At 34.7% G+C, this 24,257-nt stretch overlaps 1 protein-coding gene across 1 annotated transcript; it reads left to right on the top strand.

Annotated features, from left to right (window-relative positions):
• The first annotated feature begins 1,329 nt into the window (after nucleotides 1–1,329).
• LOC131660430 (SH3 domain-containing protein 2-like) lies at nucleotides 1,330–6,643 on the top strand. The gene is made up of 10 exons (XM_058929672.1): nucleotides 1,330–1,528; nucleotides 3,097–3,219; nucleotides 3,316–3,385; nucleotides 3,688–3,839; nucleotides 5,131–5,232; nucleotides 5,370–5,570; nucleotides 5,692–5,754; nucleotides 5,870–6,022; nucleotides 6,116–6,190; nucleotides 6,318–6,643. The coding sequence occupies exons 1-10, from the start codon at nucleotides 1,469–1,471 to the stop codon at nucleotides 6,432–6,434; spliced, it is 1,116 nt and encodes a 371-aa protein (XP_058785655.1). The 5' UTR covers nucleotides 1,330–1,468; the 3' UTR covers nucleotides 6,435–6,643.
• The last annotated feature ends 17,614 nt before the right edge of the window (nucleotides 6,644–24,257 follow it).

The raw sequence follows: 24,257 nt of genomic DNA, 5'->3' as shown, positions 1-24,257 counted from the left end.
TTTAAAATCGATGATGTGGACACTGAAGACTTTCTGGCCTGGAAAAACTTGGAGAATGGGAATCTTACCATTAAGTGTGCTTATAGAAGTTTGGAACAGGCTGGTACTGAAGAGATCTTTTCCTTCCCTTGGGACCATGATTCAGCTCCGGCTCATTCCATTCTTTGTTGGAGGCTGCTGCATAATAAGATCCCAACTGATGATAATCTTAAGATAAGAGGTTTTTCTATCCCATCCATGTGCTCTCTCTGTGGAAATCAGGCTGAGATATCTCCCCATTTGTTCTTTGATTGTCACTTTGCTAGAAAGTTGTGGACCTGGATCAGCTCTATCCTTTCCAGCCCGTTTATTATCCACTCTATTAGTGACTACATCAGGATTTTGTGCAAGCCTTGGAGTCCGCAGGCCAGGTCAGTTGCGAAGGCTTGTATGCTTCATGTGATTTATTTGATTTGGCAAACTAGGAACCTGAGCAGATTTGAAAATAAACATACACACTGGCAGTATTGTGTTAGCAGCATCATGGCAAAGGCCAAACTGGTTGGTAACCTCACCAAGAGGAAAGCTGATGATTCCATGATGAGTTTCACATTCCTTAAAGCTTTTGGTATCAACATTCACCCCCGGCCAACCTCTCGTTTGATTGATGTAATCTGGTGTCCGCCGGTTTTCGGTTGGATTAAATGTAATGTCGACGGTATGGCTAAAGGTCCTTTGGCTGCCTGTGGTGGCATTTTTAGGGACTGGCAGGCCAATCACATTGTTAGCTTTAGTACGTTTATTGGAGACGGTTCTCTGATTATGGCTGAATTTGTTGCGACTATTATGGCAGTGGAAAAAGCAAAGCAAATGCATTGGAAGAAGTTGTGGATTGAGACGGATTGTTTGTTGGTTGTCAATGCTTTCACTAACTGTAATCACTAACTGTAATTTAGTGCCTTGGAATTTAAAATCTCGTTGGCTTACGTGTTGGAACTACACTCTTAGCATTGATTTTCGAATCACGCATATTTACCGTGAAGCCAATTTTTGTGCAGATTTCCTGGCATCTTTAGGTTTTAAGAGTAAAGCATCTTTTTGGTTTAGTTAGGTTCATAAGGAGATTACTAAGGATTACTTGTTAGACAAAATTGGAACCCCTAGGCTTAGGCTTAGGACTTAAGAGGTTTGGTTTGGTCCCCCTCTTGTATTCTTTGTAATCCTCTTTTTTTTGTTTTAATATATTTCTCCTTTATCCAAAAAAAAAAAGAGTATTTAAAAAAGAGCGTTCCGTTTTTGTAAATTTGGATTTTCAAGAAAACGAAAGGTGTAGTAAATTTCCATTTTCAAACATTTTGAAAACCCTCTCTCTCTCTCTCTCTCTGCTACAAGTACAGCTTCATACTTTCTTGCTGGTGGTGTTTGGCGTGTGAATCAAAACTGTGCGATTCAATTGAATTGAATTGAAGAAATCGTTTGGGTTTGTTGAATGGAAGCTATCAGAAAGCAAGCATCGAAACTTCGAGAACAAGTCGCTCGCCAACAACAGGTACATCCTTCTTCTTTTTCTGCTATTCATTTTATTTCATTCTTGCTGAATCTTTGACTATAATTAGTTCAATTTTTAGCTGCTAACTTTGCATAGATTCCAACTGCCACTAATATGATCTTTGCTATACCATGATCTTTTATTTGGGCTCATGATTTTTATTTCCGTGCTGAATCTTAGGTTTTATTTGGGAATATTCTTCCACCAACGAGTCTTTAAGATTGTGAATATTTTAAAAAGGTCATTGACTTTGTCTAATTTGACTCTATTAGTCTTAGAGTTTGGGACCGATTTCGATAGTAATTTTGAAAACTACATTGTAGTAACATTTTAAATATAGATACTAAATTGATAATAGTTTGTTAATATAGGGACCAAATTTATAATAGGTGTTTGAAATATATGGATCAACTCGACCGTTTAATAGAGTCGAGACATTTTTGAAAAATTCATAATATCAGATATCTATTATAGAGCATCTATGTAGTTTAGTCCTTTCTAGATTCATGCTAACTTGGTGGTTTAGTCCTTTCTAGATTCATGCTTACATACGAAAAAGGGAATAAACCGTCTATGTAGTTTTGAACTATCATTTTCTCTTCAATTTAGTCTCCAAAGTATATAAATGTAGTAAGTGTCTCGTGTCCCTAAAGTTTATGTAATTCGCCATCTTAGTCCCTGCTATTAAGATGCTAGGGACTGATATCATGGATATTCATATACTTTAGTGACTAAAATGAAGTACTTCATATACTTTATAGAGGCTATTTATCATTTATATACTCTAGGGATTAAATTGGAGTGAGCAATACTTAAAGGACTGAGTTGATGGTTATCATGTGAAAGAGGAAAGCACTGAGGTGTTTTCTGATTATCTGAAGATGCTTTAAAAGGGAGGTGGCTTGCATTGCATCTTTGGTTACTTGGAAGCTGGAACTAAGTTGATTTATGACTTGAAACCACTTACATAATCAATTTTAGTATTTGTTATGCTATGATATTATATTTAATGGATGGCTATGGATAGAAGCATTGCGGTCATTTCCTTGCATTTCAAACTCAATATATCATGTCTTAGCACTTTACTTGATGCATTTCATTACCAAAAAAAAAAAAATGATTGGATACCTTGTATATGAGCTGCTATAGTATCCTTCCAAGGCTTACTGCCTAGATGCAAATTGTGTCGTCCTAAGGCGTGTGATGCCAAGAAGAATAATGTTTGGGTCCACATACATCGCCCATAGGTACATCAACAAAGTAAAAAGAAATAAAAATTTGGATAAAATGGGTTTACATTCACAGTATTTTGTAGTACCTGTATTCTTGGTGCTTTCTCTTTTATTATAGGAGTGAACATAAATCAGAAAAATCATCGATTCTTTGCTTTAATATTACCTTATCTCCCCCCATAGCTGTGCTTATTCTCTAATCTTTTGGAATAAGTTTCTTAGGATAATTTTGTTGACAAATCAATTCATTTCTTGCTCCCGTTCTCAATTGTTCCTTACTCTTGCTAGCTTCATCTATTTAGGTGTTAATAATTAATCTCAATTACTGTGGTTTAGGCTGTGCTGAAACAGTTTGGGGCTGGGGGATATGGAGGTTCGGATAATATGGTTACTGATGAGGCAGAGCTTCAGCAACATCAGAAACTTGAGAAGCTTTACATTTCAACACGTGCGGGAAAGGTTACATGTTCTTCTCCACCAATCCTCTAATTTGGTTTGTGTTTGGTCTCAACTTATACCCTTCTTTACTGAGGATGACATGTATTAATTTTTCAGCATTATCAAAGAGATATTGTCCGTGGAGTAGAAGGTTATATTGTTACTGGATCAAAGAAAGTTGAAATAGGTTAGTACTATTGGTTGGTGAAGCTGTCATGAAGTTTTCTTTTCAGTTAGTTTATAGAACTTAGTACATAATGGGCCTCTGGCACCGCTAGGGAGGGTAGAGTCTATGTATCATCTGTGTTTGTTATATCTTATATTTCTGCATTTCTTCTATTCCATTATCTGTATTTCCATTTTTTAGCTGTATATTTTCAACGTAAGGGTGATATTTTGAAAGAGTTAGTTAGATCTTATTTTCCATCTAAATACTAGTTCCTATCATATTATTATTCAGTTTATAATTCTATATGTGTTATTTAATAGGAACAAAGTTGTCAGAAGATAGCAGGAAATATGGTGCAGAAAATACATGTACCAGTGGTAGTACATTATCAAGAGCTGCGCTAAATTACGCACGTGCCCGTGCACAAATGGAGAAGGAACATGGGAACTTATTAAAAGCTCTCGGCACTCAGGTACCTACACTCAAATATATGCGTGCGCGCATACGAATACACACACATCATACAGTTAAGTTTCATACCAATACTTACGATTTTGCACCAAAATGAACCAGATTTCTATTGACGATATGTTCCTCTTTAATTTGCGGTTTATTTTTAGCCCAAGCTTCACCGTGCTAGATTTAAAATCACGAGTATGCTTTCTTTTGTTTTCTTCAGCGTTTCCTCAATCCTCTACCGTAGTCTGTTGTTCACTTGATAGTTGGAACTTAAGTATTTCTATTTCATTCTAATTCTAGCATTCAGTTGTTAACACTATCAAATGCTCCGGATCCTAGTTTTTAGCCTATTAACATTGCATTAATTGTTTAGTTCGTGGTATAGTGAAACTGAAAGTGAAGTATGGTCAAATAAAACATTTATTAAAGGTTCTGGGAGTGCAGAGAAGTTTGTTCTATAGGTGTCAAAAGAAATTCTATAGGCTCTCTTGTTTGCTCTTTGACTCGCGTTGTTGTTTATTTTGTACTTGTCTTTTGGTCTGGTGTTCTATATTAGTGCATATCATATTTTTTTTTATAATTGTGGTTCTTTTAAAATCACAAAGTGGTTTAAAAACCAAACTGGTTTGTAAGTGGTTTTTGAAAAATAAATAGGCACAAAGAAAGCAATCTGCTTTGGTTTGAAAGAAGTGAATCAGTTACAAACAACACCATTCACAAGCCTTAGGCTTTTTGTGATTGTCTTGACTTAGAGGTTGAGACAAAAAGAATGAAAACGATTCTATAGGAATGAGCACCCAATATTTTACCAATTTCATACATGGATACCCAGTAACGTTTTCTTTTTGATATAGGTCTGGTTGGTTTTTATTTTAAAACGGTATGGGTTTTGGCAATACTGCATTGACCAAGACCTTTTCTTTAATACTATGCATCAGCCATCGTACCACCACTTGTAATTGCATGATTTCAGGGTTCAAATAAGGCTTCATTTATGTAATTCTTGAATTTTTTCCAGAATGGGATTTTATAGAATTATATATACTTCAATCTGAATTTCCGTAAGTAATGTTTGCTTTTTCTCCCAAGTTGAGCGTTTTTAATTTTAATGAACCTGAATGTGAGTGAATATCTAGGCCAGGTCCCAGTTCAGTATTGAATCAAACTTACTAATTAATATCCGGATCATTTAGTTAATCTTTCTCACTTATTTATTTATATGCCAACTCATCGTTAACTTATCTGGTGTATGCTTGCATGCTATCTTTATTTGATCATTGATTGAAGTATTGGCTGATGCTTAGGTTGCAGAGCCCTTAAGAGCAATGGTGACGGGTGCTCCGTTGGAGGATGCTAGGCATCTTGCTCAGCGTTATGACAGAATGCGGCAGGATGCTGAAGCCCAGGTATCTTGAATTTCATTTTTTCAGTAGTTGCTAGTTTTTTTTCTTTTTTCTCTTTGGTAAATATCTGAGTAATAGTTCATAAATTATTTTTCGTTTGTATGAACTTTGTAATTACTCCGTTTTTTAAACCTAGACAGGCTATTGAAGTTTCTAAACGCCAGGCAAAAGTGAGGGAAACACCGGGCCATGCTGACAATGCTATGAAACTGGAAGCTGCTGAAACAAAGCTGCAAGACCTGAAGGCCAACATGGCCATATTGGGGAAGGAAGCAGCTGCAGCAATGACAGCTGTTGAAGCGCAGCAACAGAGGTTAACTCTCCAGCGTCTTATAGCTATGGTATTACAGTTTCACCATATGATGCTTCAATATTCAGTTCTTGTAAAATATTAGATCAGTTATAAATTATAATCTATTACTTCTCCCACTTAAATTTTGCAATCTGCTTCTGAAAATGAAGGTTGAAGCAGAGCGTGCCTATCATCAAAGAGTGCTCGAAGTACTTGATCATCTTGAAGGAGAGGCAAGTGATGGTGTCTCTTGATTAGTTTTTCAAGTCGTATATGCCATCTGACTGTTTCATCATTTTCTTTTGAAAACAAGATATCATTATGTGTTGTGTTTATATGTAATGACAGATGGTATCAGAACGGCATCGTATTGAAGCCCCTCCTACACCTAGTGTGGACAACAACATGCCGCCACCTCCATCATACGAAGAAGTGAATGGTGTCTATGCTTCTCAGGAACGTAATGGCATAACAGACAATATGGGTTACTTCTTAGGAGAGGTTAGACTGTTTCTTGTAAGAAGGTTATAGATAATGTGTTAAGAACTAATAGACTGCTTACTTTACTTTCTGTTGTACATTTTACTTGTGCAGGTTTTATTTCCCTATCACGCCGAGTCTGAAGTTGAACTAAATTTATCTGTTGGGGATTATATCGTCGTTCGTAAGGTTTGTGATTTACCCGCTTATTTCTTGTTTACGTGCTATTGCATGTAAAATAACATTATCGTATTTTAAACCGTCATTTTATTTTGTGGGTCAAAAGTTGTTCCTAACATGATTGTGATTTTGAAAGGTGTCAAACAATGGATGGGCTGAGGGTGAATGCAAAGGAAGAGCAGGTTGGTTTCCATTTGGTTATGTCGAAAGGAGGGACCAAGTCCTTGCAAGCAAAGTGGCGGAAGTGTTTTGAAGTTTCCTGTTGGTTTCTTGCAGTAGGGATTTTGTATGTGTTAATGTTTTGGTTTCTGATTAGCAATAGATAGTGTGTTCTTAGCATATAGTATAGTAATTTATAATATAGGTGAAAACTTTTTTCATGTGATTATCCATTTATAGAAGGTTGCCCTTTTGTTCACAACTATTTTATTGCATTGGAGATGTTCATAACTTCATCTTTCACACCTTGTGTTCTTAGTTTATTAAGCACTTTTCAAGACTACATCAAGAATCCATCCTTTTGGTAATTATTTAGTGCAATCACATTGTATTGATCTGTTTCAAGATAATTGATAAAATTAGCTTCGATAAATCGTTAACGCTTCATTTTCTCGAAGTAGTAGTTGAAATATCTGTTCAAACGATATTTATATCATTTTAAACGATTCTTATGTTAAAACTGTTTTTATTCGATGGTTCGTCTTGCTGTAAGATCTTTTAAGAGCATGCCTTTTACAAGTCCATACTTCTATCATGCTGCCTGAAGCAACATACTCATATTGAATTGGAAAGATAATCTGGAGCCACAATACCAGGTATGAAAAATCTCAGATAAACCTCTCCCAACAATTAAATTCTTTGGCACACAACACAATAAAATCTTTACTACTACAATTAACTATAAAATTACAGACATATTTTATTTATTACCGTATTTAATTTTTCTGCCATTAGTTCAACTTTTTTCCTAGTTCCAACTTTGATTTCCAAACTAATCTAAAGTAGAGTAGCCATTACATCTGGTACAAAAGAAGAAAACCCAGTGAGGAGACCAAAAGGAGAATAATTGACACATAGCTGGAAATTTTGTTAGTATTAACAAAAGGTGATTTAGTTATAAAGTTGAAATTCTTATTGAGTTGTATGCATGTGTTGTTTACTATCAGAATCTAAATTTCTGTTTATAAAGTAAGAGAAAAAATGAGGAAAGTAGGGTTACTTCAATAGGTAGCCATTACCCTTTTCCTATCCACATCCACATATAGAACTTGGAGCCCAAAAATGTCCTACTAGTAGCTGGCTTCTACCACGACAAATACAAACACCAACAGCACAACACAAGCATCAATCAACGACATATGAAAAAGGACCACTACAAATTAAAAATCAATGTTCCTTGCATGTGCCGTAAAGTTACTATTACCACAACACCTTTATCAAACTCATTATTCTTTTGCTACTATAGCACTATGTATTTCACATGTTGGACTCTTTTTGCAGAGTCCAAAAGACTCATCTAAACCAAAATGGAAACAAACTCCAATGCTACAATTTGGTACCTTATCTTTGTTTTCATTTATATTGGTTACTAATGTGTGCATAGTTGTTGGTTAGTTGAAACTAACCCATCTTTAAGGTTTGTTTTAGTTTTCATTTTGAGATGACCCTACAATTGGACCTTGCACTTTTGCTCTCATTCTCATTTTTGTTAAGTTCATTCATGAATCAATATCGTTGACCACACCAGTGTCATGAATAGTTTTTAAATTGTTTGCGGCGTTTGCATTTAAGGGAGCATATATCAAACCGAGAGAAATAATATGGAGAGATATAATTCAAATTTATTTAAAATTTAATTTTTTGTTTTTAGTTGGAATCACGGGAGTGGTTGTGATAACGAAGAAGAAAGACAATTTTAATTCTATTTTTTAATTAATAAAAAATTGTGATTGGTTGTGGGTACATTCAAGTGTCATAGTTGTGTCTATCTAAATATTTTCTTCGAACAGATTAATTAATATAAACTCGCGTTTAGTTTACACACTATATAAATAAGTAGATTCCCAATCCACCATTTTTTGAGCTCTCTAAATTTTTTTAACTTTGACCATATCTAGGTTTATAGTTACTATTCGGACGCACTTTATTCTGAAAGCATCATTCTGAATCGTTTATAGTCATAATTCAGTCTACTCTCCCAATCTCTGTCTCATTAAAAAAAAAATTTAAAACTATCACTTTTCATCCAATCAAGTGCTAAGATCTAAAATTTATTGTAAGCAATCAAATAATTTATCAAATATGTTTAAATTTACCGTGTATGTGTTACTTATATAGTTTTATAGGATCTTGAAAATCTTATGTTAGAGGTCATTACTCATTATTATCATCATGCATCAAGAAGGCCCCTTTTGAAGCCATCCCCCAGATTGATTCTTCTAGAACCAAGATGGTACCTTTTGACGCCAACCCTCGAATTGATTCTCCTAGAACCGTGTAGAGTGCACTTCGGGAGCTTTCTTTTGGATCATGATAGATACGTTTAATACACGATTAAAGTATTTGTTTTATTTTTTCTCATTTTTATTTAAAATTACAGAGAAATAACAGATGAACGAAAAATGATTTAGGCACAATAGAGTGTCTCAACATTTATATATGCGTAGAGAGAAAATGCAGTCGTCGCAGACCTAACTTACAAAATTTGAATAAGGATAAATGTTCGACATCGATGATTTCAACTATGAGTTAAGACCGTTATCTCATTATTATGGTTCTTGTTCTTATAAAAGGTCTCGTGGTCACCTGTAAACACCTGCTCATGTTCCCACTCCCACCATAGAAAGATATTTCAGGGGCTTCATTAGACATATCACTGTTTTATTTTGTCCGAACAATATTTCTCCATGCATATGGAACAAAGAGGTAAATATTTAATTTAATGATTTATCAACTTGATATTAAATATTTATTATGTGAACAAATTTCTTTTTGCAATACCGTGAGACACTAAAGTGTGTCAATCACGACAAAAAGATATCGACATTGGTGCAACTTAATGATGTAGGAAGACTTTTTAAGCCATCTGAATTTATTTCAGGCCAAAAAAAACCATTTTAATATTTTACGCAATTTTCTATTTTATTTCTGTTTTGGATTAAAAGTTCATTAGGGTTTCTTTTTTCTATTTTATTTCTGCTTTGGGTTAACAGCCCATTAGGATTTCTTTGCTTGTGTATTTAAAAACTTTTGGCGTGAGTCAAAGATCATTTTTTCAATTAATAAAATTCAATATTTTCTTTCTCTAATGGATTCTAGAGCTTATCTTACATGTTTTGGGTTTGCAATCATGTGATTTTATTTTAGGTTTAGCGCTTGCTAATCTATAGTGTTTTCGACTACGTCAGGTGGCATCAGAGCAGATTTTATACCATTTCTTTTCGTAGCTTTATTAACCATGGAAGATTAACCATTGGCCAAAGCAGACCTTGAGGGTAGTACTGTGACTTTTGCCACCACCCTAACTGGTTTGACTGAAAAGATGATGAATTTAGAAAATTAGGTGAACAACGCCAACAATGGGAATCAACAAAGAGATAGGAAAGGAGAAAAGGTTGGGTTCTGCGGGGTGTCAATAATCATCTTGTTGTTATTGTTGAAAATTCGAGTTCAGAAGAAGAAGAAGAACCTTATGAGGAAGAGGTAGTTGATCATGATAATCGACATAACCATGATTATTGAGTGAAGGTTGTTATTCCATTATTCTATGGAATGATGGGAGTGGGGAGATTCTAAATTGGCAGATCCATGTTGACAAGTTTTTCAATGTTATGGGTGTTCTTGAGAACAAATAAGTTAAGATGGTGGTAATCAGACTGAAGAGTATTGTTGATGTTTGATGGGATAAACTTGTTGTTCAGAGGCAAAGGCAAAGGAAGAGACAAATCATATCTTTACGAAGAATGAAACAATTGATGTTGGAGAAATTTTTACTCAAGGATTATGAACAAATTATTTATAAGATGTATATTGAGTGTGTTCGGGGCAAGAGAATTGTGACTGAATATACTTCCTAGTTTCTGCATTTCTCAAAGCATAATGAATTGGGAGAATCAGAGAGCCAAAAGGCACCTCGATACATCAGTGGCTTAAAGGGATCTTTGTAGGAGAATATGGATTTACAAACTATATGAACTGTGACTGAGGCCAACAAATGTAGCTTTGAAGGCAAAATTGGTGAAGAAATTCCTTCAAAATTTCTCACCTTTGAATCAATAGGCGACAAGGAAAATAGTGCAACAAACAGGGACTCCAACCTTGAGACTAAGGGAATGAGAAACCCTAGCAGTGTCCAGTAGGTTAAAGCACCAATCTTGAGGCAGAATAATCCATATGTTAAACCAACTGGAGACATGTTTTGTTGTTGTAATGGAAGAGGTCACATATCAAATGTTTATCCAATAAGGAGAGTCATTGCTATTGCGGAGGAAAGCTGAGAGGAATAGGAAAGAGTACGACACACAATTGAAAATGATGAATATGCAGGAGTTGATTTTGTAGAGGAAGAATTTGATGAGAGGTTAAACATTGCATTGCATATAATTTTAATAACATCGTAAGATGAAAGACATCATAAGAATTTGTTGAAAACACATTATTTTATCAAGAACAAGATGTGTGATCTGATTGTGGATAATGGCATCATGAAGAATCTGGTGTCACAGAATTTAGTAGATTATTATAAGTTGTCCACTGAACCCTATAAGAAGCCATACACCCTCGATTGGGTAAGCAAGGGCTCCCAATTTTGAGAAACACTAACCTGCAGAGTTATTATCTCCATCGAAAAAACATTACAAAGTTTGATAATGATATCATTAATCGAGGACGAGATAACATGATGATGTTTACAGGGGGCACATATAAAATTGTTATGGCTTCTATTTTGCACTTTGATAAGAATCCGGGAGGAATAAAGTATAGTTTCTTGATGATGACACAAAGTGAAAAGGAGGTTGGTGAAGAAAGAGTTAGCTCGCTAAGCAAGCTGGTGTCGCGCTAAGTGAGACTAAAGCGACCATGAGCACTTGCAAATGAACTTGAGTTTCTTAAGGAGGAAGTTTCTAGGTGTTCTAAGCAAGGTTCGAAGCTGGTTTAGCGAGAATTACAGGTTATACCACTATAGATAGGGGATTAGACTGTTCAGCTAGAAATATATTGAATATCATAAGAAAAATCTTGTTATAACTTGGTGTAATTAACTTGGTGTAATTAGCTACAGATGTTTTTCAACATTTTTCTTATAGGGCTTAACTATAAAGCTACGATGGGTAAGCGTAGCTAATTTTTTCTTTTGTTTGAGGTTAGAGGTAGTTGTCCTAAGAATCATGTTTTGATATTGATCTTGTATTTCTAATAATTTTTCTTAAGCTTTACTGATGATGAATTTTTTTGTTCTTAATGCTTATTTTGGATTAGCTACCTAAACATATTTCCAAGGTATGACTTGATATTCAAAAGGTATCAGTCATTAATAGATCCAAGATTTTCATCTATTGGGTATGCCAAAGTCTTGACATAGGTTTAGGTTCATTATATTTATATAAACCATTAAAACTTAATATTGTCATATTGGTTAATAGATTGAGAGATCGTCTATTAGGTAATACAACTGATCTCACGTCATTGACTCGGACGTGAGCTGGGATTAGAGCTTCGAGTGTTAATAATAATAGGTGATTAGAATTTCATATTAATTATCAAGGATGCTACATAAGAATAGGTCAATAAAATCTAACCCCAACAAGTTTTCTCAACTGTTAAACATCAAAGTTCATTTTACTTTATGTAATTTTACTTTTTGTATTCAGAAACAATTCAAACACCTCATAGACCATCCTTTGAGTTATAGAAACTATTAATCTACCTTTAAAAAACAATCATTTCATGTAGAAACAATAAAGTTTCACTTGATATCTGCACTGCAAAATGACGGTGTTGTTGTCGGGGGACTGATGTAAGTATTTAAAGATATTACAATAGGTTTTAGGGTTAAATATATGTTACCCCCTGCAATATAGGCGAGTTTCAATTTACCCCCCTTTAGAAAAAATTGGATTACCCCTCTGTAATTTTGAGGTACCCCCTAAGAGTGTAAAAACCAGGGGGTAAATAAATATAAAATACATGGGGTAATTTGTGCCCTTAGGGGAAAAAAGACATAGAATTTTCACATTTCAAGGGGGAATACAATTTTTTTTTAAAGGTGGTAAACTGAATTTCACCTATATTGCAAGAGGGTAACGTATATTTAACCTTAGTTTTTATCATTTTAAGTGTTATGTTTATCTTTGTTCATATATGTGCACAGATTATTTATAGTTACTAACCTACTTACAAGTATTTGCTAGTCGTTTGATAATTGTTTATGCGAGAAAAGGTTTGTGTAGTACAACTTCTATTGCATCTTGAAATATAACGAACCACATGCAGAAACAAAAACAATACTAGAAAGGCAAAGTTGATACCCAAGCAACAATATTTAGAAGAGTCTTTTATCTCAAAATCAGAAACCATGTCAGACATTAGTAAGATCAACAACAACGAGGAAAAAGCCAACAAAAACAACAATAGTGACAATAATGGAAACAACAACAATGGTGGTGGCATGTCGTTCCATAATAGTCCAAGACGACTAGCTTATATAGCTATATCTCAAAATAATACCCGTCAAGCTAGGATGAAAACATGATTATTGCATATTCTTTATGCTAGCCCTGGTCCAAGATTAAATCACAAAAACTCATATACATATCTCACAAAATTTTACGAGTTGTTCAGTGCAGTCGGAGCTCCGGAAGCTGAAGAAGAGGCAGTATCCATGAGGATGTTTCCATATTTATTGATTGACAAAGCAAAGGAATGGTACCTTGATCAACCAACAAAAGTGATGACCAACTAGAATACTACTAGAGGAAAAGTTCTTATAAGGGTTCTTTCTTCATAATAAGTTCATGGAAGCTAAAACAAAAATCATTGTATTCTTCCAAGGCACAACTGAAACTCTATGAGAAGTGTATGAGAGATACAAATCCATGATGATAAGATGTATAAAATACACTTCTCATGATCTCACCCAAATATGTATCTTTAGACATGGATTACAACAACAACCAAATTTGTTGTTAGCTGCTACTACTGGGGGTTCTCTAATAGAAAAAAACGCAAAGGATGCAATTACAATAATTAAACCAATGGCGCTCAATGGCCATTAAAGTCAATACAACATAAAACCTAACCAATGAAAAGTTGACACCATGGAGTTAAACACCAATGATGCAATGCTAGCACAAAAATAGGTTGTTGAAACAAACAACAGATGAGTTGACAAAGCAGCTGTCAAAATTCCCACAACTGGCGATGTTGCGACAATCACCCTACTAGATTTTGTTAGCTATGTTGTGGCAATCACACTACTAGATTTTGTCCCCCAATTGATGATGTCAACTATGTCGGAATCCAAAAAGGATAGGGTAATATCAAAATTACGACTTCTAGAGGAACAATTTTAATCAAGACTGGAGACCATAGTCAGGCCCTTCAATTAGGCAACCATATCAGCATTATACACAAGCACCTCCACAAGAAAACTCAACAAAGATGGATGACATATTTAACCAGTTTATATAAATATTAATTGCCACCTAGAAGAATACTAACACAATCATCAAAAACCTTAAACTTAAATTGGTCAACTAACAAACCAGTTGGCTAATAATTAAAGGTATGCTTTTAATGCCAACACGTAGAAAAATCAAAAGATCATTGTCATTCAGCTGTTGTTGAAAAAGATGAAAAAGTTGTTGCTGTCAAAAGTCAAGAAGCAGAAGACCCAAAGGATACAAAGCACATGAAATGCATCGATGAAATCCAATAAACATCATCATAGAAGGAAACAGATCTCGACAATGTTGTACTATTTCTATTGGTGATAAAAATTTGGAAAAGCACTCATAGACTTGGGTGTCAATATAAACTTTATACTATAGACAATAGTACATAAGATCAGTGAACTCCAGATAGAGTCAACCATGACAACATTACTAATGGACAATAAAACATTCATGAAACAAATATGAATAATCAAAGATGTTATTGTTATTATTATAATTGAAAATTTATCATTTCTTGTAGGTTTAATGGTGTTGGACATCGAGGAAGATCCAAAGATACCTCTTATCTTAGGAAGAACCTTCATAAAAATCGCAAGGATGCTTGTGGACATTGAAAAAGGTCAAGTGAAGGTAAGGAGAAAAGACCACAAGGTATGTTTTCATATGATCGATATAACATAGCATTAAAATAGTCAACCAAAGGACGTTAAATAAAGCTCTTCTTGGGAGGCAACTCAATCCATTTTTTAAACTTTTTTATTTTTAGGATAGACTTCTTTAGCAATTATTTAAGTAAATAGTGTTGGAAACTATGCATACGACAAAAAACCAAAAAGTATCTTGCTAATCCCACTTTGGCATGGGTCAAGACCCATTTAACGGGTTTTTCGCAACATCACAAGTCCGGAATATCCTGCTTAGTATGGTAGAAGCCCACTTAGTAGGAATGTGGGTGCATCATTGAATACTCAACTCGTAAATTAAAATAAAAACATTATAAACATTGTCTGCACTATTTGCGTGCACCAAGCTCACAAAAAAGCAGTGGCAATGTAGAAGAAGGTCTAAATCCTTCACACTTGAGCTTAATCCTCACACACCTAAAAAATTCAAGGTTCCCACAAATTTCTATCTTCAACTCCATAAGCAACTACATGTATGTTGTTGAATACAACTTTTTTGCATGAAAGCATGTACACTAATATGTGTTTCCATCACTCTCATGCATGATTGTCAAACTCGCGGGTAGACTCGTAAACTCGTATAAGTTTACGAGTCTATAAAGCATAAACGAGTAGACTCACACATAGAATCATTTTTTAATAGACTCAGATAAACTCGCACAAACTCGTATAGACTCGCGAGTCTATCATGAGTTTACGAGTCTATAAGTTTTTTTATTTAATTTTGTTTTTTTAAACCAATAAAGGTCCAAATTCCCCAAAAGATTTTATTTTTATTTTTTTAAAATCCCTTATTTTATTTTGCTCGTACAAGAACTAGAAAATATCTCTCTTTTCTAGTCTCTAGTACGAGATTTGTATGGAGATATGACTCCAAAATTAAAGAGGTTTTCAATTCTTGACCAAAGCTTAACTTGTAGTTCCTCTGATTATGAACAGAAATGGAGTTCCTTTGAAATGGTACTGAATTATTATTTGTTTCTTTATAGACTTCATTTTTAGTATTTTAGAAACATTGAGTTGAATTAATATTTAGGGTTAATACCATTTTTGCCCCCTGTCATTTGACCTCTTTCTGGTTTACCCCCCTGTAAAAAATTTTTTTGCAAATGCCCCCTTGCCATTTCAAGATTCTATCATTTTAGACCTTCGCCAGATCTGGCACATGCCAAGTGCCTATGTGTCCAACTGAGTGGCATTTTTTTTTATTTTCCATTTCTTTTAAATGCCACATAAGTTTAATTACATGCCACATCAGTATCTGAGAGTTATAAGTTTTAATCATCTTCAACCTAGCACTTCGTCTTCTTCAACCAAGCAGTGAAAATTAGGGCACGAAAATGGAATCTACAAGGAGCTCGTCAGTTGGCAATTCAACCAGTAGATCAATACCCAGATGTGGATGCAACGAATCAATAAAGATGTTTGTCTCAAACACACACGAAAAACCTCGGAGGAAGTTTTGGATATGCAAGAATCGTGGAAAGGTGATTTCTGTTCTGTTTCTTCGTTCTAAATAGACTATAGTACCAATTCTGATCCATGTGAAATGTGTATTTGGCTCTGTAGAGTGATGCAGCATGCGATTTGTTTCTTTGGGATGATGAAGTCGTGGAACACATTATGAGAGGTGGGAAGAAAGAAGTTTTCAGAAGTGGAGAGTTGGTTATCAATAACAGTGAATTCGCACTTGATCAAATGAAAGCTTTTGGATTACAGTTTGGGAAAGAGTTTGGAAAGGAGTTTTCCAAAGAATTTGGCCTAGAGGCATCTTCAAAAAAGGTTGAAAAGTTGAAGAAGTTGCTGAATGAAGAAAGGAAAAAAACTTCAGGTTGATGGTGGCCTTGGTAGCCTCTTGGACGTTGTTGTTTGTTGTATACAAGATGTGTTAACTGTTGTGTCCTTTTTTTTTTTGCAATGTAATGGTGTAATGGCCTCGGTGTAATAGAATGGATTTTGCTGTAACGATTTTGTTTGCAACTGTTGTGTACTTTTGTTTCTTTAACATGTATCATTTCAGTTGAATGGTGCAATGTAATGGTGTTTCTAAACCATATCAGTTTAATAAATGTAATGGTGTTTCTAAGCATGTATAATTTACACAGGTTAGGTCAACCATATCTTATAGCATTTCAAATTCATAATCATAACTTCATAATAAAAAAAGCACCATAAGTGCATATGTCATAATTGTTACATATTCAAAACACAACCAAATACATAATCAAAAAAGCACATAGTATTGTTCATCTGTTATAGTTGCAACAAACATAAACTTAACATAGCCAATACAAGTCAAACAGAGTTCCTATTTTTTAGAGATATCACTCGAAGACTTCATAGCCCTTAGACAAGTCCCTAGCTTTGGGTCTGAGCCAACTTCAATATGCTCCTGAGTTAATGTACCCTGTTCATCCTCTTGAATGACAAGAGGGTTATCACTACTTCCAGGTCCCTGTTGAGTCAAATTTTTCAGCACCCTTAGCCTGCTACTTGATCTCTTCTGTCCAGCAAGAATCAATTTTTTCTTGATCTTGAGCTTCTTCACCACCTTTGGGGCAGCAGTAGTGATTATTTGTGGACCTTGGGCTTCATTTGGCATCTCATCTTTCTCGATCACAGGTCCTTCTTCCTCCATTTGATCAGCATCATCGTTGATTGCAGGTTCTGCAACAGGGTCTGCAACTTCTTCATCAACAGGGTCTGCAACCTCAGCATCATTGTTGATTGCAGGTTTCTTCCTAGGAGCCTTCCTCTGAAAATGAAAACAAGTTAATAACAAGATTATTTCTAAAACATTACAACCAAAAATTCAAATGGAATGGAATGGTACCTTTCTTTTCAAGACAGCCGGATTTTGACTTGTAGCCTTACACTTTCTTGAGTTATTACCAATTTTGTCACACTTTGTTCACCTATATGTTACTCCAACCCTCCTCATTCTTGTACCTCCTTCACCAAGCTCCCTGAATCGAAGCTTCTTAGGCCTACCAGGTCCTTTCTTATACAATGGAGGAAGTAAGTCATCTGCTTCAACTGGTGGCCACATATCCATCCCATTAATTGGCTAATTGCAACACTATTTGCCTCTCCATGTTTCTCCCTAGAATACCAATTATCCACATAGTCTTCAGGTTTAAATTGCCTATAGACCAATGCTGCACAAGCATGACTGCAAGGAATACCTACTAAATCCCAAAACCTACAAGAACATGTTTATTTTCCCACATCAAAAACAAATTGTTGACCATTGTAGGCATGCCTGACCTCCCATTGGTCATTCATACACCAATTTGGATTCCACTGTCCACTCATAAATACCTCTTTATCTAATCTCTTCCTAGGAATAGGCATAATCCTATGTGCCCACTTTTCTAGCTTAGTAACAGTAGATGCAATCATATTCATGAGATAACTCCTAATCCATTCACACATAGTTAAAATTGGCTTATCTCTAGCACATAGTATTGTGGCATTAAAGGATTCAGAAATGTTATTCATTAACACATCGCGTTTAGGGTAAATGTTAAAGGCATGCTTACACCATGTCTTTGTAGGCACCTTCATCAGCCATTCATAAGCTTTTGGATCAACTTTCTTTAGCTCAGCCATCTTCTCTTCCCAAGCCTGATAATAGGTTGCCTTAGTTGCCCCCATCATTAGGTCTCTAATCAAAGTACCTCCACCAAATTTCTTCTTGAAATTTGCATACAGATGTCTAAGACATAACCTGTGTTCAATTCTCTCAAACGTTTCTTCAAAAACACTTACCAAACCCTGGATATATTCAGATTTCACAAATCAAATATACAAATAGATTTAACAAATTCATTCTAAAACAAGTATACATATAGATTTAGAAATACCTTTTGTTGGTCTGAGATGAAGACATATCTTCTATCTGAACCAATGTCATCCAGCAACAGTTGTAAAAACCACCTCCAACTTTCTTTGGTCTCAGTCTCAACAACCCCAAATGCCAGTGGAAAATACTAGTCATTTGGATCCCTACCCACTGCTATCAATAGCTGACCCCCAAAATTAGTTTTCAAGTGACATCCATTCACACCAATAAATGGTATGCAACCTTGAATGAAACCCCTTTTACAGCCATCCAAACAGAAATAGAAAGCCCCAAATCTTGGCTGAATAGATGGAATGGGTCTTTCTACATTGATCTTCACTATGTTTCCTGCACATGCTCTTTTTAATTCTACAGCATACCTCCAAACCATTGCATATTGTCTAACAGCATCCCCCTCAACAATTTCTTTTGCAATCTCCTTTGCCTTCCATGACCTACTTGGTGTAATCCCTATTGAATATGTCTTCCTCATGTCTTGAATGATATCAGTTGTCTTCACTTTATCACTTGTCTGCAGCTTGTTTACAACAGTCTTTGCTACCCACTTGGACTTAGCACACCTATTGTTTAAAACCCTAGCACAACTGTGGATCCCCACCCATGTTTTAATTTGATATGTCTTGCTGGAACCCACTTTGAAACATAGAGCCAAAAATCCACATTTGCCCTTACATTCTACCCTTACCCGATCCCTTTCATTTTTCACAAAGGTAATTTCCCTACCATTCAAAACTGACCATTCAATTATGGCATCTTTGAAATCAACCAATGAATTAAGTTCCATTCCCAATTTAAACTCATAATCCCTCACAAGCTGCTCCTTCATAAACTTCTCATACTTTGGCATTTTTTCATCTTCAGATGCATCTGGATCAGAGCTACCCAAGTATTCACTTTCATATATGTCTTCTTCCATCTTTTCAGTTTCCTTTTTCTTAATTTCCTTGGCTATTAATCCAGGTGCTCCAACTATAATCTTCTGCTTTTTTGTTGGTGTCATCTTCTTTTAGGCAAACCTCTTATACCTGTAGGACTTCCCACCAACTTTAATTCGAGATGAGCAAATATTGGGCTTTTCTACTTCAACACATTTAAAACCATCATCCACTGCAGTTGTTCTCTCATCTTCTAAGTCATCAAACCTAACATGTGTTGCTTCATCATCACTTTCAGCATCACTAGAATCCCTACCCAGACCCATCTCAACACACTCAGCATCACTATGTCCCTCACATTATGTTCCACAAATATGTGTGCTTCAGTGTTGTTACCTACAGCAAATGTAGCAACATCCAATGCTCCATCATCACTCTTAAGTTCAACAACATGTTCATCTATACCTTCAAGTTTGGACCAAACCCTAAATTAATCTCTAATGTATCCCCATTCGATTACCATTTCCGTCACTTCTTCTATACCCCAATGTTCTATATCTTGATTCAACACACTTGACTCAACCTCACCCTTGTAAGACACAGTATTCTCCTTAACAAACTCCCCACCATGATGAATAACAACAGTGAATTTACCCAGAATCTGTAACGAGCAATCTAACATTAGACGCAAATCCCTAAACCTAAAGAACGAAATACGAAAGGATAAAGGGGAAAAAATCCGCATACCTTTCGGACGCGAATCCATTTCGAGACTAGGGATGACCGTCACTTCAGATGCTATCTTCTACTGGGCACGAAATGCTTCAGTTTTGCGTAAATGAACCACTTAGCAAGCTTGACCAACTCCAATGGTGATTATCATCTAGGTCAAATTGGAAAGACCAAAATGAACCACTTTTGCGTAAAACTTATAACTCTCAGATACTGATGTGACATGTAATTAAACTTATGTAGCATTTAAAATAAATGGAAAATAAAAAAAAATGCCACTCAGCTGGATACATAGGCACTTGGCATGTGCCGGATCCGGCAAAGGTCCAAAATGATAGAATCTTGTAATGGCAAGGGGGCATTTGCAAAAAAAAAAATTACAGGGGGGTAAACCAGAAAAAGGTCAAATGGCATTATGCAAGTTCATTCAAAGAGAAGAAATATGTTGCCTAAAAAAGATAAATAATTTGGTTTATGTCATATGCGATTTGAAGTTGAAAAGTAAAAAATGTAAAGTAAATAGTGTTGTTCTTTCATTTTAAGATATTATTTTAGATGATGAATGGATAATTGAAGATCTCGATGAAGAAAATGTGCAAACTGCAGTTATTATTGAGCAAGATGATGTCATTGTTTACAATGTTATGTAAGTTGATGTTATTGTTACTAATGTTATGTAGTGGTGGGGTGACAATGCTGAGTTAGGTGGAAGTGAAACTCGAAGTAGTCCAACAATGGTTAATGATGAAGAAGTTTATTCATATAGGGTAGAGTTTGATGACGATACCCAAGATACCAATGAAGAAGATGGTGATGATACTGGCGGTGATAATTTCACAGGAACTTTCGATGATTGAAACCATTAGGATATACGTTTTATGTTTTTTTTTTGCTTTTAGTAGTAGCCAATTAAGAAGGTATTAGTACTTTAAGTCTTTAACTACATACTCTTCTATTTTATTTGTTTTATTTTTGAGTTTTTTGCTAAGAAATTTGTTATAGAGTATGAAATTTAAATTTTAATGTTAATTGGTGTTCTATTATATATATTTGTGTCATATATGAGGTATTTACATGTGTAAAAATTTAGGAGTGTGTGTCATATATGTGTCACTTACAGGTTTTCGAAAGTCATTTTTAATTTTCCATAGACTCGTACGAGTTTGCGAGTCGAGTCTATGAATCCTTTACGAGTTTGAGTAGACTCGCGAGTTTGACAACCTTGTTCTCATGTTCTTAGTCCTAGAATCATTGATGTACTAAGAAACATACCATGCAAGTGTGTTTGGAAGGTTATAATATGTTAGGTTAAATAAGATTTTGGTCCCTATAAAATTACCAAAATTTGTTTTTGGTCCCTATTAAAAAAATGACATGTTTTAATCCCCACACAATTATTATGCACGTAGTTTTAATCCCTATTGTTAAACCAATGTGGATTTTTGAATGATTATTTTACAGACATGTTTAGGACGTTATAAAAAGTTCCTCGAAAAAAAAGGAACTAAAAATTTGATTTATATGTCGAGATTTACATTACTTTTGTCATTATCTTTTGAAATTTAAAAAAATTATATTTAATTATTCTCATTTTAAAAAAATTATCTCCATCCCCAATCTTGCTACGGGAGAATATTTCCATTCATCCCCAACCCCACAGATTCCCACGGATATCCACGGAGATCGAATCTTAAGAAAATTTCTATAATTTTTGATCAAAACTATGACACTAGTATTTTGTTATTACCATATATTTGAAGAGTAATTACCATAAGTATAATGAACAAAAGATAGTGGTTGTTGTGATGATGAAGAGAATGGAGGAGATGATGAATGAAGGAGACAAAGATAATTGAGAAAAGAAAAGTAGGAGACAGTGTGTATATTCGATGTATTGAGTGTACTTTCTATAATTAGGTACTGGGTAGTGAAACGGTACATTATACAATAAAACATAAAAATAAAATGTTCCACTAATGACTCTTCATTTACTAATACATTAATATTTTTTATGTAAACTTTATAATTATATATTATATAATATATAAAATATAAAAGTTAAATAGTATAGTCGGAGTCGGGGAATCCACGGGGAGGAGGATACATTCCCAATCCCCGCCCCAAAGTATCATCGGGGGAGCTTTTTCCTCCAATCCCGTCCCCGCAAGGAAAAAGATCTCCAACTTTGATGCTCCAAACAGATAATCCCCACCATTAACAGATGCAAATTGACACCCCTAGGTTTAAGAGCCTTGACTAGGAAGAAATCCACAACCAATTTAGCCATATACAATTGATTGTGGAAAGAAAAATACAGTTAGAAGACTCGTGTGACTTTTCTAACTATGTGTAAGAACTCGACGACAAAGGGTGAAATGTGCTGGCAGACCCTCTAGACGAAATCAATCTTGATATTATAAGAGAGTTATATGCAAATAATAAACCCTTAAATGACGATGGCGTGATCAAAGGTATTATAGGTAAGAGGTCGATATGTCCCATGCGATATGAAAACCATACATGAATACTTAGAAGATAATTTCGTGGAAAATCCCGATGAGGTAGGCTCCTTCCTTAAGGAAGTTGTGAGAAATAACTGGGACTATGATAGGATTATGACCAATATCGGCATTAGATTTGAAACCTATGATAGGATCATCGCGGAAGCTCGAATATGATTAACTTTTATACTATTTAATGTCACCCATAAACTCAAGACCTCTTCAGTAATCTTGCAGTTCGACCAACTTATTTGATATACTTTGACCAAACAAGATATAAACATACCAAAAATCATATCATATAGGATTTGAGTCATTTTGCATTCAATTTCGATACCTCCTTTAACCTTATGGTAATTAATCATTGGACTCTGTAGAACATTTGAAGTGGATCTCACATACTACCACTATATTTGAGAAACCCCATTGTACAAGACCGAATATGTGGTTGGTACTCTAGCTATAGTTTCTCTAACCATTCAAATATGGTATACATACCATCTTAGTATTTGGTATAACGACCAGTCGTAGTAATTTCTCAAACCAAGAGAAATAATTCTCTAAAGAGAATCCAAGCAAAAATTATACTTGATAATTTCTCAACTCAAACAAGTAGAAATTAACATTATTCTTTAAGGAGAATTCAAGAAAGTACTCGGAAAATTCAACGAGTAGAAAGAAAGGGGGAGAAGTCGGCGCTTCGACAATTCGAAAGACGCAGAGTTATGAGAATGAGGAAGGAAAAACTCAAAATAAGTTTTTGGTGTATTTTGAAATGAAACAAGTGACTTACTTATATAATGAAGTAAACTAGTCAAGATTTATAATCTAAGCGATGTGGGACTAAGGAATTTTTCCAACTAACATACAATGTGAGACTTGAGTTAATGAATTTTTTCAATTCATCTCCTTATATTAAAATATATACATAATGTTCCAACAACAACGGCATCACATTTCAACTGTATGGATTTCAGTTGCCATTTACTACGTTCCAGCGTCATTGTTGCCAAGTTTATTGTTGGATCCTTCATGCAAACAAAACATTAGTTTTGTACCAAATAAAACATTTGTTTTATTACTATTTTCCTTTTTTTTTCTCTCGCTAGCAAAATCACACATAGGTATTTAAATATTAAAAAAAAACTACATATGAACAAAACTTTTCTCTAACAAGCTTTTGTCATCGACAATGTGAAAGGGACACATCTTTGCTTATTTTGTTTATTGACAATGTGATTGGTTTGTACATTTTTGCTGACAAAGGTTATAAGATTTCGTAATCATGTTAAAAAGCCAAGAACACTTACTCTCATGTATAAATGAATGAGTCATACATCTATTTCAACTATATGGTTACAGAAATGCTAGAGCTACACCAAAATGTAACACCAACACCATATGTATATACTATTTGATGTACATTTGTTTTTTAATAATTTTCTTTTCATCTTGGGTTTTGTGCTAACATGTAAATGGTTTAAAAATTTGTTATGAAGTATATACGGTGTAGCCAAATTGAATGTAAAGGTAGCCGACCTCATATGATTAAGCTAGTTTCGATTCCATTGTTGAAAAATGATAATATTATTATTACGAGTGTTTTCTAATAATCTCTTATAAATTCAAAATAACTAGAATATGACTCGCGCATTGCGTAATTAAGTTTAATCTATGTTCATATAAAGTAAATGAAATAATTAAAGTGATTTTTTAAATATGACTTTATTAGTGTATAATTAAATTG

The sequence above is a fragment of the Vicia villosa genome, linkage group LG3, assembly GCF_029867415.1.
Source record: "Vicia villosa cultivar HV-30 ecotype Madison, WI linkage group LG3, Vvil1.0, whole genome shotgun sequence".
In the NCBI taxonomy this organism is placed as follows: domain Eukaryota; kingdom Viridiplantae; phylum Streptophyta; class Magnoliopsida; order Fabales; family Fabaceae; genus Vicia; species Vicia villosa.
Note: the sequence above shows the minus strand (reverse complement) of the source record. Positions and strands in the feature narration are given on the sequence as shown.

Bases quoted from the DNA above. Each gene is read 5' to 3' on its own strand.
- LOC131660430 (XM_058929672.1), top strand. From the start codon at position 1,469: ATGGAAGCTATCAGAAAGCAAGCATCGAAACTTCGAGAACAAGTCGCT. The intron at 5,755-5,869 runs GCAAGTGATGGT...ATGTAATGACAG, and splicing joins TTGATCATCTTGAAGGAGAG to ATGGTATCAGAACGGCATCG. The intron at 6,191-6,317 runs GTTTGTGATTTA...TGATTTTGAAAG, and splicing joins ATTATATCGTCGTTCGTAAG to GTGTCAAACAATGGATGGGC.